This window comes from Mobula birostris, chromosome 15 (assembly GCF_030028105.1).
Source record: "Mobula birostris isolate sMobBir1 chromosome 15, sMobBir1.hap1, whole genome shotgun sequence".
Lineage (NCBI taxonomy): Eukaryota > Metazoa > Chordata > Chondrichthyes > Myliobatiformes > Myliobatidae > Mobula > Mobula birostris.
In genome coordinates, this window is record NC_092384.1 from 21,417,987 (window position 1) to 21,432,294 (window position 14,308).

At 44.6% G+C, this 14,308-nt stretch overlaps 1 protein-coding gene across 2 annotated transcripts in view; it reads left to right on the top strand.

Moving 5' to 3' along the window:
• ldhd (lactate dehydrogenase D) overlaps positions 1-14,308 on the top strand; it is a 67,700-nt gene that overhangs the window by 37,130 nt on the left and 16,262 nt on the right. For both annotated transcript variants that reach the window (XM_072279430.1, XM_072279431.1), the window contains exons 6-9: positions 815-1,014; positions 5,701-5,829; positions 7,608-7,735; positions 7,821-7,911. In XM_072279430.1, the coding sequence (XP_072135531.1) occupies positions 815-1,014; positions 5,701-5,829; positions 7,608-7,735; positions 7,821-7,911 (548 nt within the window). The remainder of the gene's footprint in view (positions 1-814; positions 1,015-5,700; positions 5,830-7,607; positions 7,736-7,820; positions 7,912-14,308) is intronic.

A 14,308-nucleotide genomic window follows, 5' to 3' on the forward strand; every position in this document is an offset into this window, starting at 1 on the left:
GATGCATACATCAGGATGCTCCTTATCGATTACATCTCAGCATTTAACACCATCATCCCCTCAAAACTAATCAGTAAACCCGAAGACTTTGACTATTAAAGGATTCAAAGGTTCATTTATTATCAAAGTATACAACTCTGAAATTCTTCTTCTCCAGATAGCCACGAAACCAAGCAACATGATCATCAACCCCCAAATCCCCCCTCCTCCACACAAAATAACAAACAAACGGAACAGGAACATCAACCCCTAAAACCCCCTCCTCCCCCGCATAAAAAAATCAAGAAAGATCGGGCAAAAAACACAGAATATAAAAGCTACACGACTGAGAAAAAGTCCATAGTGTGTAGTCCAAGTCCATATCCATATCCAAACGTGCAGAAAACCTTGGTAATATTCTCTGGGCACAGCAGCAAGCCACACAGTCTCCCCTTTCCTGCGGCAGAGAGATGCCGCCAGCGATCAAAAGACGGGCAGCCGGCACTCGCTTTCCGCATTCGCCTCGATGTTTCAATCTCCCTCGTCGCTTTAATCGGCAAAATGGAGTCGGACACTGGCTCGCCCCCCCCGCAGCCTCCTCGTCATGAGACTCACTGCCTCCCTACCTCCCTACATCGGAGTATTTTACTTCTGTTGCTGATCTTGCTTTCTGAGTCAAAGGCAAAGTGGTCCCCGCTGAGCCTCAGATCTGAACAACTCCATCACCACTCGAACTTGTCCCAGTAGGAGCCAAGTACTCAGACCGTTGACATGTTGAACTGTCAGTGTGAAACGTATCGAGTGAACACTGTAATAAAAATGCTTTCTGCTGTAGGAAGAGTGCTGCCGGTTACAGTCTGACAAATCTCTTCGTTGGGTCAGAGGGAACGCTGGGAATAATCACCAAGGCAACTCTGCATCTCCATGGAATGCCGGAAAGCATTATGTCCGCAGTCTGTACATTTTCAACAGTGCAAGCAGCTGTGGATTGCACGGTGCAAATACTGCAGAACGGCATCCCCATAGCACGGATAGGTAAGGCAGTCCTTTCATATGCAACGCCATCCAGATATCTGGGAAATGGAAGAGATGCTGGTGAGGGCAGCGTCACTGCTGGGGCAAGGGAAAGCCTGTCCTTTGAAAAAAGAAGACATCTCTGATAACCTGGAACAGAAAGGCACATCGCGATGAGGCAGAGATAAGACTGAGAAAAGGGAATAGCATTTTTACAGGAGACAGTGTGGGCAGAGATAACTGTGGGAATTGGTAGGTTTATAAAAAATGTTGATAGACATTTTGTCTCCAGAGAGGGAGACAGAGAGATCCGGAAAGGGGAGGGAGATGCCAGAAATAGACTAGGGTGAAAGCTGGAAGTGAAGCAGCAATGTAGTGCAGGAAGAGTTGGGGAGCAATATTAGTGAACAATTGGAACATGGACTGTTCTATGTAGCCATTGAAGAGGCAGGCATAGCTAGGGCCCATGCAGGTGCCCATGGCTACCCCCCCCCCCCCCGGGGTCTGGAGAAACTGGGAGGAGCCGAAGGAGTGTTGAGGTTGAGAACCAGTTTTAACTGTTGGAGGAGGAGGGTGGTGGAGGGGAACTGATTGGGTCTTTTTTTGAGAAAGAAGCGGAGAGTTTCAAGACCTTCTTGATAGGGGATAGAGGTGTATAGGCACTGAAACTGAGGCGGTCAGGGCCAGGGAACAAAGTTGTTGAGGAGATGGAAAGCATGTGAATGTCGCAGACGTAGGTGGGAAGGGACTGAACGAAGGGGGAGAGAATGGAGAATCTGAGTTCAGTGAGAGAATGCGGGCAGTGGGAGAGTCATTCCTCTTGTGCTTCTTGATCTTGTCACTCGAGATTCAGTGTCATGCAACCCTGCCAGTTTGATCTGGCTCATGCCTTCGTTAACCAGGTCCAACACTTGCCTTTATTGGATCTTGCTCCTCCTTACACAAGTCATCAGGTTTGTGGGGGTGTAGCCAGAGTTAATCAGGGTGCACCCAGGGCTAGTGGGGGTGTGTGCCCCCTTGGACCTTAGGATTAGGTTTGAGGGTAGGGTTGGTGGATGTTTATGTGGGGCTGGGAGAGATGAAGCTGTGGAGTTTATTGTGTTGAGGTATGTGGGGCTCGGGTGGATAGGGTAATGGTTTGGGGGGTGTGGGGAGCAGGCAGGGACAATGGGCCTACCAGGGCAGTCAGGTCTGTGATCTTAGGTAGGAGGTAGAAACGAGTAGTGTGGGATAAGGGAACTGCGTTTGGTGGCAGTGCATGGGAGTTCTCTAGAGTTGAAGTTAGAGATGGTCTGGAGTGGGGTCCTTTTAAGAGGTAGGTAAGAAGAGGTACCTGAGAGTTGCCATCTGGCCCCAGCAAGGTTGAGGTCGGTCCGCCATACTACAACAGCACCCGCTTTGCAAGTTTGATGGTAAGGTTGGGATTGGTGCAGAGAGAGTGGAGGGCAGTGCACTCAGAGGGGAGTTTTGAGGAGTGAGGAGTGCTACAGTTGAGCTGGTTGGTGTCTCAGCAGCAATTTTAAGGTGATTGGAGGAAAGTATGGGGTGACGGTGGGCTGGGAGGGTGTATGTCAGAGGCTATATTCTTTACACAGAGAGTGTTGGGTACAAAGAATGCCCAGTCAGGGATGGTGGTAGAGGCAGATACATTAGGGGCATTTAAGAAACTCTTAGATAAGGACGTGAATGATAGTAAAGTGGAGAGTCATGTAGGAGGGAAAGGTTAGATTGCTCTTAGATTAGGGGAAAAGGTAGACACAACTTCGGTAGGCTTAAGAGTCTGACTGTGTGGCCATGTAATAACTGAAGTGAGTACAAAATACTGCTGCAGCTGTCTTTTCCTTCTCCCTCTGTTGTAACCAGATCAGTCTGTAGAGATGGCTTTTGTCCAAGCTGTTATCAGCACATGACAGGTTTGCTGGAAAAGACAGTAAAAGGTCAGGGCTAGCTGCTAGCCCCATGTGCTGACAGCAGGACGGACAGATCTGTGAGGCTTGGGGTCTCTGCATAGTACATGATGAATTGTTCCCTTTTGCCCAATCAGTATTTCATGTTTTCCTACGTTAAAAGGGTGAGGGTGAGATCGGGTAGAGGACAAGGACCAGTGTGATCAGGGGTGGACACAGGCAGGGTGGATGGATGAGCTTTTGGGGGGGGGGGGTTGTATTAGGTGGATATGAGGGAGTGTGGACAAGTGTGGGGGTGGTGGTTCAAAGTACATTTATTTCAAATAAGCATAACATATACAACCTTGAATTTCATCCCCTTGCAAGCAGCTACAAAATAAAGAATATACAAAAAACCACCACAACTACAATTCTCAAACATCCAATGTATGAAAAAGCAACAAACTGTGCAGCATTGAATTGAATTGACTTTATTTCTTACATCCTTCACATACATGAGTAAAAATCTTTACGTTACATCTCAGTCTGAATGTGCAATGTGCAATTTATAGTACTTTGTAATAAATAGTATGTACAGTAAGATATACCATGGAGCAGTCAATATAGCTTAGAAATACAATTGTGTCAGCGTGAGTTAATCAGTCTGATGGCCCTCTGGAAGAAGCTGTCCCGGAGCCCGTTGGTCCTGGCTTTAATACTGCGGTACCTTTTCCCGGATGGTAGCAGCTGGAAGAGTTTGTGGTGGAGTGACTCGGGTGCGAAAGCAAGGGTGACAGGTCAGATACAGGCAGACAGGAGAGGCTCAGGTGGGGGTCCTGGCTGACATGGAAAAGTAAGCTGAACACAGGTTTGTTCTCCGCTCTTGGCCTCAATGACTTAATCTTTTTAATCTGGCTTGGTGCTAAATCAGTTGAACATCAGTTTGATTTTTGCTCTCAGGCCCCGCCGTTTCAATACGGCCTGAAATCCACTCCAGCAATGGCTGACGTGGCCATACCTGCATTCTCAAGCGTCCAGTTTCAAAGTTCAAAGTACATTTATTATCAAAATATGTATAATTATATAACCTTGAGATTCATCCTTGACAGGCAGCCATAAAACAATGAAACCCAAACGAGCCCATTTGAAAAAAGACACCCAGTCAAACACCCAGTGTGTAGAGAGGAAAGAGACAAATGGTGCAAACAATAAAAGTAAGCAAATAGCATTCAGAATGAAAGTGAGTCCACAAACACAGGGCCCAGAGCAGGCCATAGCCTCAGTTCAGCGCAGAGCTGAATAAATGTTGTGAAGCACTGAGCAAAATTGGCCTGACCCTTGACTTTGGTCCTGACACGCTGCCTTTTCAATCTGGCCTGGCTTTTAAATTGTCCAAACATTGGTTCGTTGCTCACTCTAGGACCCAGGTAGGCCCTGTCGCTTTGATATGATCTGGGCCTAGACCACGTTTTGGCCCACACCTGAACTTTGCAAATTAGCCTGGCACTTAGATTGATCAAACTGCAAGTGTTTCCTCACTCTCAATCTTGGTGGATGGGCCTTGACTCTGCCTCGCCTCCATTCGCTCTGACTCTGGCTTGACCTTTTTTTTTTGGGGCATCTTTTGGGATATCCCAAAAATGCCAGATCATTCAGATGGTTCAAAAGCAGAACTCCCAAAGGGAAATTACAGGCTGTGGACTGCAGTGATCACAGTCCAGAAAAAATATTCTGAGAGAATATTTAGCAGTTTTGTTAGCTGCCTACAAAATGTCTCCGTATATTGCCAGCACCATCTTGGGAAGGTGATGGGTGGACGAGTGCGTGTGGGTGTGTTGTGTTGTGGGTAGATGAGTGCAGGTGACAATTGCTGACATATTTAGTGCAAGTGCAAAGTTATTGAAGACATTGGGTTGTAAGCTGCAACTGTGTAAAGGTTGTAATGTTTAATTAGAACTTAGAACAGTACAGCAAAGGAACTAGGCCTTCAGCCCACAATGTTGTGCCAAACAAATCAAATGGCCAATTAATGTCTTCTGCCTGCGCAACTATCTAGACATCTCTTAAAAGTCCCACATATGTCTGCCTCTGCCACTGCTCAAGGCAGCACATTCTCAGCACCCACCACTCTGTGTTAAAAATTTTTGCCCCTCACATCTCTTTTAAAATTACCTCCCTCATCTTACATGCATCTCCTCTGGTGTTAGACATTTCAACACTAGCCAAAAGATACTGTCTGTCTACACCTCTCATTATCTTATAACCTCTGTTAGATCTCCTCTCAGCCTCTGCCACCCCAGTGAAAACAATCCAAGTTTGACTAACTTCTTGTTATAGCACCTGCCCCCTAATCCAGGAGCATCCTGGCAGACCTCTTCTGCGCCTCTCCGAAGCCTCGGCATCCTTCCTATAATGAGGCAACCAGAACTGTATGTAATACCCCAGATGCGGCCTAAATCGAGTTTTATAAAGCTGCAACGTAACTTCCTGACTTTTGAACTCAATGCCTCGACTAATAAAGGCTAACATGCCATATGCCTTCGTAACCACCCTATCAACCTGGGTAGCCACTTTATTGAAACCTCATTTTAGCACCAATTGCACTTTCAGAACAATTCAGTTTAAAATAAATGCACTAAAACTCCATATTCCACTCTGTTGTTTTTATGACATCAGCCTGATATTAATGATCTTTAACTTTTAATTAAATGTAGATTTAATATAATTTCGCTACCAGCTGCTTTACTCACCGGTTTCGGTACCGAATTTCCATTGAAGTGAAATGTGGTTAATTTAAAGCTTACCGTTTCTTGTCCTTCAGAGTTCCTGGACGATGTGATGATGGACATTTGTAACAAGTACAGCAACCTGAACTACACTGTGTCGTCAACGTTATTCCTGGAGTTCCATGGAGCGGAGAAAAGCTTGGTGGAGCAGATTGAGGCAACAGGTGTGCAGAGAGCGTCTCTGTTCCTTCCCACCCGCACTCCATCCACATGTTCATATGTAGCTGGGAGCCCAGAGCCTGACCTTTCCAGTTTAGCTCCATTCGTTTCGTACACATTCACTAAGTTATTTCTGCTCAACAGAAAGGATTGGTCGTGATATCCGGAAACACTCAGTCTTCCACAGACTACCTTATCACAACTTAAGATGCCTTTCCAAGGCAATCTCTGCCTCAATGTGAACTGCTGTACAATTGTTGCTCATGTTAAAATACAAATCTAAATCCAGAAACATAGAAAATAACAGCAGATATAGGACATAAAGCCCTTTACATCTGCTCCAGCATTCAAGTTGATCACTTTCCTCAGTACAATATAATCAGGAACCTGGCCTCCATGGCCTTCTATCTTGAAGATCTAGTCTATGCCCTGTTACTGTGAACTCTTCTTTTGACACCTGGGAAAGATGCTCCCTGCATCCAGTCTTTTGGCCCCTGTCAGATTTCTTTACGATTCTATGAGATCCCCTCTAAATACAGGCCTGTGATCTAAACTCTCCTCTTCCCAAAATCCTGCCATCCCAGGAATCTGGCTGGTGAATGTTTGCTATACTCCCCTGTGCTACATAGATCTTACTGAGATAGGGAGAGCAAATATCACACAGTATCCCAGGTGGAGCTCAGCAAGAAATCACTGGCTGTATTGAAGGCAGAGATTGATTGGTTAAGGGTTACAGGGAGAAGGCAGGAGAGTGGGGTTGAGCAAAATATCAGCCCTAATTGAATGGAGTAGCAGTACGTAATGGGCTGAATGGCCTAACTCTGGTCCTATATCTGAATTATTGCCGCAAGTTGTAACAGCTGAGGCCAGGACAGTTCTTCTCCAATCACTGCAAAGTCCCATTTTTTACTACTGTTTCCTGTCAACCAGTTTTCAAGCCATCCACGTACTTTAACCCCCATTCCTTGTGCTTCAAAGACCTTCAGAATGTCCAAATAAACTACATCCACGGTCAAAAAACTCCTGTAGGTTTGCCAAACACTACCTAGTTATTTACATAAATCCACACCAATTTCCTCTAATCCTATCAATATTTTCCAAGTGTCATCTTCTTGCATCATATGAAATAGAATACAGACCTTCCAGCCCACAATGTTGTGCTGACCTTTTAACCTACTCCAAAGTCAACCTAACCCTTTCCTCTCATGTAGCGCTCCATTTTTTTCATCTGCATGCCCATCTAAGAGTCTCTTAAATGTCCCAAATGTAATGCCTCTACCACCATCTCGGCAGCGCATTCCACACACCCACCACTCCGTGTAAAATAAACCTGTCTCTGACATCTCCCCTATACTTCCCTCCAATCACATGAAAATTACACCTTCGCATTTTGACCATTAGACTAAATCGACCCAAACTATTCCGTTATTGATGTCAGACAAACCAATTTTTTGCTTTTCTTATTCTCTCACCTTTTTTTTAAATAATGGGGTTACATTTACCACCCTTCCATCTGCATAATCTCTTCTGTGATCTACAGAATTTTGGGAAGTATGAACCAAGCATCTAGCACTTCCTTGGATACTTCCTTTCGTCAGTTGGAATGCGGAATTGTCAGCTTTCAATCTCGTTAATTTCTCTAGCACTGTTTTGCTTTTATTTCTCCCTTTAATTAAACAGTTAGACCAAACTAACAGACTTTACCTCTCCACACAAAATCTTGTATCCTCTCTTTCTCGGTGGGATGCATACCATTTCATATTTGTCTTTGATTGCTTTTTAGCTGAAATAGTGAAGATGAACAAGGGCTCCGATTTCATTTGGGCGAAAGACCAAGAAACCCGGGTTAAATTATGGCATGCACGGCACAACGCACTTTACGCTGCTTTGGCCTTCCTCCCTGGCTCTCAGGTGAGGCAGCTTCATCCTTCCTTTCCACCATTCCAACAGCTTTTCACACGCGTTAACTGACTGACACACCTCTTTCACTTCGAAGGTTTATTCCACAGACGTGTGTGTTCCATTCTCAAAGCTATCAGAAATCATTGTGGCAACTAAAGAAGACTTGATAGAGTCAAAGCTTACAGGTTAGTGCTTACCAGAGAAGGACTTGTATTGCTGGCATTCTCGGGTCCACTGTCAAATCTTGTTTCCTTAACTTGGAATGATCAGAATCTGAATTAGGTTTATTATCATGGATAATATGTCATGAAATTTAGTTATTTTGTGGCAGCAATACAGTGTGATCCATAAAAATATATACATAAATAGCACGAAAAGAGAGCAATTTAGTGAGGTGGTGTTCGTGGACTAGTCAGAAATTTAATGGCAGAGGGGAAAAAGTTGTTCTTAAATTGTTGGGTGTACCGTGTCAGGATTCTGTACCTTCTTCGGATAGTAGTAATGAGAAGAGGGCATGTCCTGGATGGTGAATCCTTGATGATAGATGCCACCTTCTTGACAGACTGCCTTTTGGGGTTGTCATCGATGGTGGGGTGGGTGCCCATGATGGAGTCTACAACCCTCTGCAGTTTTTTTTATCCTGTAGAAATTTGCTAGAGTCTTTGGTGATGTACCAAGTCTCCTCAAACTCCTAAAGAAGCATAGTTGCTGGGATGCCTTTGTAATTGCATCAATACGGTGGGCCTAGGATAGACCCTTTGAGATGTTGACGTTCAGGAAATTGATGCCGTCACCCTGTCTAAAGCTGAACCCTTGATGGGCACTGGTATGTGTTTCCTCTACACAGCTGCTGTCAGTGGTGTTTAGTATCACTTTGCATCATGATCGTTAACTCCTGTCTGCAACGTAACTCAAAATCTTCCTTCCAATAGTCAGCCTGTGGAAAAAAAAACTTCTGTCAATGGCCACAGACGTGCAGATGAAGAGAAAGCATCTTTGAATGTTGCTCATTTTTTCCAGGCATTAGCACTTGGATCTGTTAATGACAAGGGTACTGAAATAGCCAGCACAGTCTAACACTTCAGATATAACACTGAGTCATGTCATCTGCAGAATTCCTCTGATGACTCAGCAATAAATGGGTGCATAAAGGGAGAATGGGAGGATGAATACAAGATCCTGGTGGAAGACTTTGTCAAATGGTGCAAGCTAAATCATCTGTGGCTCAACACAGGTGATGCCAACAGGCTCAAAAAACTAATTAGAAAGGCTGTTTTTTTATAAAGGAGTCAAAATGGACACACTGGAGGCTGTGGTAGAATAAAGAACCCTACGGAAAATCCTGCCAATTCTGGACAATGTTTCTCACCCTCTGCTTGCCACCTTGGCTGAACAGAGGAGCACTTTCAGTAATAGTCTAAGACAACTGCGCTACTCCAAAGAGCACTATATGAGGTCTTGGCCATTAGGCTCTATAATGAGTCAACCTATAGCTGGAGAAATGATGACCCCTCCTGTTGGACTGTTTGAGGTAACTTTTTTTTTAAAATCTTTTCTTACTTCTCTTCTAATATTTGTATATCTGTGCACTTGTAATGTTACTGTGACACTGTAATTTCCTTTGGGATTAATAAAGTATCTAACTATCTGTCCATTTATCTACACTGAATAATACAATACAAAACTACACTAGACTACAGACCTACCCAGGACTGCATAAAGTGCACAAAACAGTGCGGGCATTACAATGCCTTGTACTTTATTGTCGCCAAGCAATTGATACTAGAATGTACAATCATCACAGTGATATTTGATTCTGCTCTTTGTGCTCCCTGGAGTACAAATCGATAGAAAATATTAAAAATTTAAATTATAAATCATAAATAGAAAATAGAAAAGGGAAAGTAAGGTAGTGCAAAAAAAAAACCAAGAGGCGGGTCCGGATACTTGGAGGTTACGGCCCAGATCTGGGTCAGGATCCGTTCAGCAGTCTTATCACAGTTGGAAAGAAGCTGTTCCCAAATCTGGCCGTACGAGTCCTCAAGCTCCTGAGCCTTCTCCCAGAGGGAAGAGGGACAAAAAGTGTGTTGTGGGTGGGTCGTGTCCTTGATTACGCTGTGTTCACGATCTTCTGCAGCTTCTTCCGGTCTTGGACAGGACAACTTCCATACCAGGTTGTGATGCACCCTAGAAGAATGCTTTCTACGGTGCATCTATAAAAATTAGTGAGGGTTTTAGGGGACAGGCCAAATTTCTTTAGCTTCCTCAGGAAGTAAAGGCACTGGTGGGCCTTCTTGTCAGTGAACTCTGCTTGGTTGGATGAAGTCAGGTCATTTGTGATATTGACCCCAAGGAACTTAAAGCTTTTGACCTGTTCCACTTGTGCACCACTGATGTAAATTGGGTCGTGCGGTCCGCTACTCCTTCTGAAGTCAACAACCAATTCCCTGGTCTTGCTGACATTGAGGGATAGGTTATTGTCTTCGCACCATGCCACCAGGTTCTTAATTTCCTCTCTGTACTCAAACTCATCATTACCCGAGATACGGCCTACAATTGTGGTGTCGTCAGCAAACTTATATATTGAGTTTGATGGAAACTTGGCTACACAATCATGGGTGTACAGTGAGTACAGCAGGGGGCTGAGTACACAGCCTTGTGGGGCACCGGTGCTCAGAGTGATTGTAGAGGAGAGCTTGTTCCCTATTTTTACAGCCTCGGTCCTGTCTGTGAGGAAGTCGAAGATCCAGCTGCAGATCTGAGTGCTGAGGCCCAGGTTCAATAAATAATAAACAAGACAATAGGCACAGTAGAGGGCAGTAGGTTGGTGTCAGTCCAGGCTCTGGGTATTGAGGAGTCTGGTGGCTTGGGGGAAAAAACTGTTACATAGTCTGGTCGTGAGAGCCTGAATACTTTCGTGCCTTTTGCCAGATGGCAGGAGGGAGAAGATTTTGTATGAGGGGTGCGTAGGGTCCTTCATAATGCTGTTTGCTTTATGGATGCAGCGTGTGGTGTAAATGTCTGAAATGGCGGGAAGAGAGACCCCGATGACTTTCTCAGCTGACCTCACTATCCGCTGCAGGGTCTTGCAATCCGAGATGGTGCAATTTCCGAACCAGGCAGTGATGCAGCTGCTCAGGATGCTCTCAATACAACCTCTGTAGAATGTGGTGAGGATGGGGGGTGGGTGATGGACTTTTATCAGCCTTCGCAGGAAGTAGAGACGCTGCTGGGCTTTCTTTGCTATGAAGCTGGTGTTGAGGGACCAAATCATCGTATTCTTGCCCTCACTGGCATGGGGCACAGGCAGCAATCCAGAGATTACTACCCTGGAGGTCCAGTTTCTCAGCTTTCTACCTAGCTCCCTAAAATCTTTCTTCAGGATGCCCTCTTGCCTACCTATATCAGTCATGTCAATATGCACCAAGACTTCTAGCTGCTCACCTTTGCCCTTGGGAATGCCTTGGACTTGATCCAAGGCATCCCTGATCCTGGCACCAGGGGACAACATACTATCTGGATGTCTTTCTTGTGCCTACAGAACCTCTCCTCTGCTCCTCTGTCTAGGGAATCTCCTATCAATACAACTCTCCTGAGCCACAGCACCAGACTCAGAGCCAGACACGTGGTCAGTGTGGCTCCCCCTAGAAGGTTGCCCCCATCAATAGTATCTAAAGTTATATACTCAGTACTGAGGGGAACGGCCACGGGTGTACTCTGCACTTCCTGCTCTGACAGTCACCCAGCTACCTCTCCTGCAACCCAGGGGTGTCTACCGCACTGTAGCTTCTGAATTATCACCTCCTCATTCTCCTGTATGAGTCAAAGGTCATGGAGCTGCAGCTCCAGTTCCTTCGCACATTCTCTGAATTGCTGCAACTCGGTGTATCTGGCGCAGATGTGTTTATCTGGGAGATTGGAGGTCCCCAGAATTCCCACATCCCACACAGAGAACAAAACACTGCCCCTGGAGCCATCTCACTAATCTACTATGCCCTAACAGATGAGGAATAAACAAAAAGGTGGGGGGGGGGGGAGAGTGAGTGTGTGAGTGAGTGAGTGAAAGGGAGAGGGAGAGAGACACACACACCACTCAAAACACTGGCACACTCAGAAGAATGGCTGCTCGGCTTGCACTTAAGTTATTCTTATTGGTCCTTTCTAATGAAACCCTCCTGCTGATTGGTTGATCCTCAAATCAGAAAAACTGCCACGAAACTCTGCCTTCAAATCTCGATCTTTGCCCTGATTAAAAAGTAGCTCTTTTCATGCACCCCTGGCATGAATTGCCCAACTCAGAGAAAACTGACTCAAAGTTCTGCTTTTTAAATCTTGAGCACGGACGTGACTGATAGGTAGCTTTTTTCACGCACTGCCACTTCCTGATTGGTCGTTCCCCAAACCAGAAAAACTGTAGTGAAATTCTGCCTTCAAAATCTCAATCGCTGCCCTGATTAAAAAGTAGCTCTATTCACACACCGCTGGTGTGGATTTTCCAACTCAGACTCCATTCAGACTCGGAGATGCCAGAAACAACCGGGAGTGAAAATGAAACAGTTTCACTACTTCACCAGTTAGGAACTACGAAAAATTTGAAGGCATTGACAATCATCTTGAATGTTACAATTAAAATGAAGATTTGGAGGATATAATCATTGAAGGCAGTCCATCATCTACACTAAACACAAAGAAGGGTCTTGGCCCGAAACGCTGACTGTTTACCCATTTCCATAGATGCTGACTGGCCTGCTGAGTTCTTCCTGCATTTTGCGTGTGTTGCATTATCTGCACTAGAGGTCTGTGCTCAGTTATATCAATCAAAAGAGCACGGCAGTGATGAATTCTTCTATCGGTAACTAATGCACAGTTTTATAATACTGTATTATTAGTATTGGTAGTGTTCTAATTTGTTTTGTATTTCATTTAAATACATAAATTGTAGTTTGTCTTTTTAATATACCTTTTTAATTATTTCCATGAAACTTCAGCTAATTGGGGTCAAAATGCACTGGTCCCAATGTGTCCCAATTAACCGGAATCCAGTGTATATAAAGTCATAAGTTAAAGGGCAGATATGGAATAAAATGTGCATAAATACCAATATTTATGTACAAGGTAAATAATATTGTTTTAAAAAAAGTGTCTACAATGCAGTACAGTGATGGGGGTAGTAGACAAAGCCAGAAGCTGGGAGGTATCTATCTCAAGTGGTTGATCAGATTAACTGCCTAGGGAAGAAACTTTAATGATGATGTGAAGTTATTCTTTTAATAGCCTTATTGAGCTTTCCAGAAGGGAGCTTTTGGAAAAGGCAGTTTGCAAAGTGGGTAGTATCTGCAGTGATTTTTTTCCTGCCTTGCTCTTTGTCCTGGACACATACAAGTCCTACAGACGTGGTACACTGCAGCTCATGACCTTCACTGCTGACCTGACTGTTTGCTGTAGTTTTCGTATAACATGAGAGGATGTTGCACTAAACCAGCTGTAGCGGTTGATATGAGGATGCTGTCTATAATGGCAGTGCAGAATTGCACCTACATCTAAGAGAGTTCCTAACACTCATGGTCCTCTGAAAGAGGAAAATAAAAATTTGATCTGAAACGAGTCATTATCATCACGTCTCGTGTCATATGACATAGGCAATCATGGCCTCATGACCATGATTGTTCTGGGCATTTTTCTTTCCCCTACATAAGTGCTTTCTTCTGGGCAGTGCTTTTACCAGGTAGGTGACCCCGACCATCTTCAGAGAGTGCCTGGCGTCTGTGGCCACATAGCCAGGACTTGCGATATGCACCAACCGCTCATACAACCATCCACCACCTGCTCCCTTGGCTTCAGGAGACCCTGATTGGGGGTCTAAGCAGGTGCTACACCTTGCCCAAGGGTGGCCTGCAGGCTAGCGGAGGGGAGGGGAGGAGCGCCTTAATCTCCTTTGGTGGAGACGCATCTCCCCTCCCTCCCACCCATTTAAACGGGTAGTCCGTTATTTTTAAACTCTAATCTTTAGTCCTAGATTATCCCACAAGAATCTCTACATCCACCATGAGCTCTCAAGATCCTAATCAAATTGCCCCTAATTTTTCTAAAGTCACAGAGATATGGTACAAGCCTAGCCTGCCTGATCTTTCCTCCTCGTGCAACCCAGCCATTTTAGGTATTGGTTCACTAAACTCTCTCTGAACTGCTTTCAGTATATCACATAAGGAAACCAGTACTGTACCCCAGCTATGTGTCCTATAATAACCTCCCTACCTGGGTATTCAGTTCACATAAATATTGAAAGCACTAAGCTTTCTTAGTACTTTCTGGCCCTTGCAAGTCACCCTACATTCTCTCAGGATTTGGGCAACATCCTGCTTTTTAACTTTTTTTTCTGTCAGAATGAACAATTATGGAACCGTATATTCCTTTTGCTAATTCTGCGCTCACTCTTTTAACTTATTTGTATTCCTTTGTAATCTCCTTGTGTCCTGTTCACAACTCACTTTACTACCTACCTTCGTTTTGTCCACAAGATTAGTAATCATATATCATTCCGTGCCATTTATATAAATTCAAATAAATTTATTATGGAGGTAT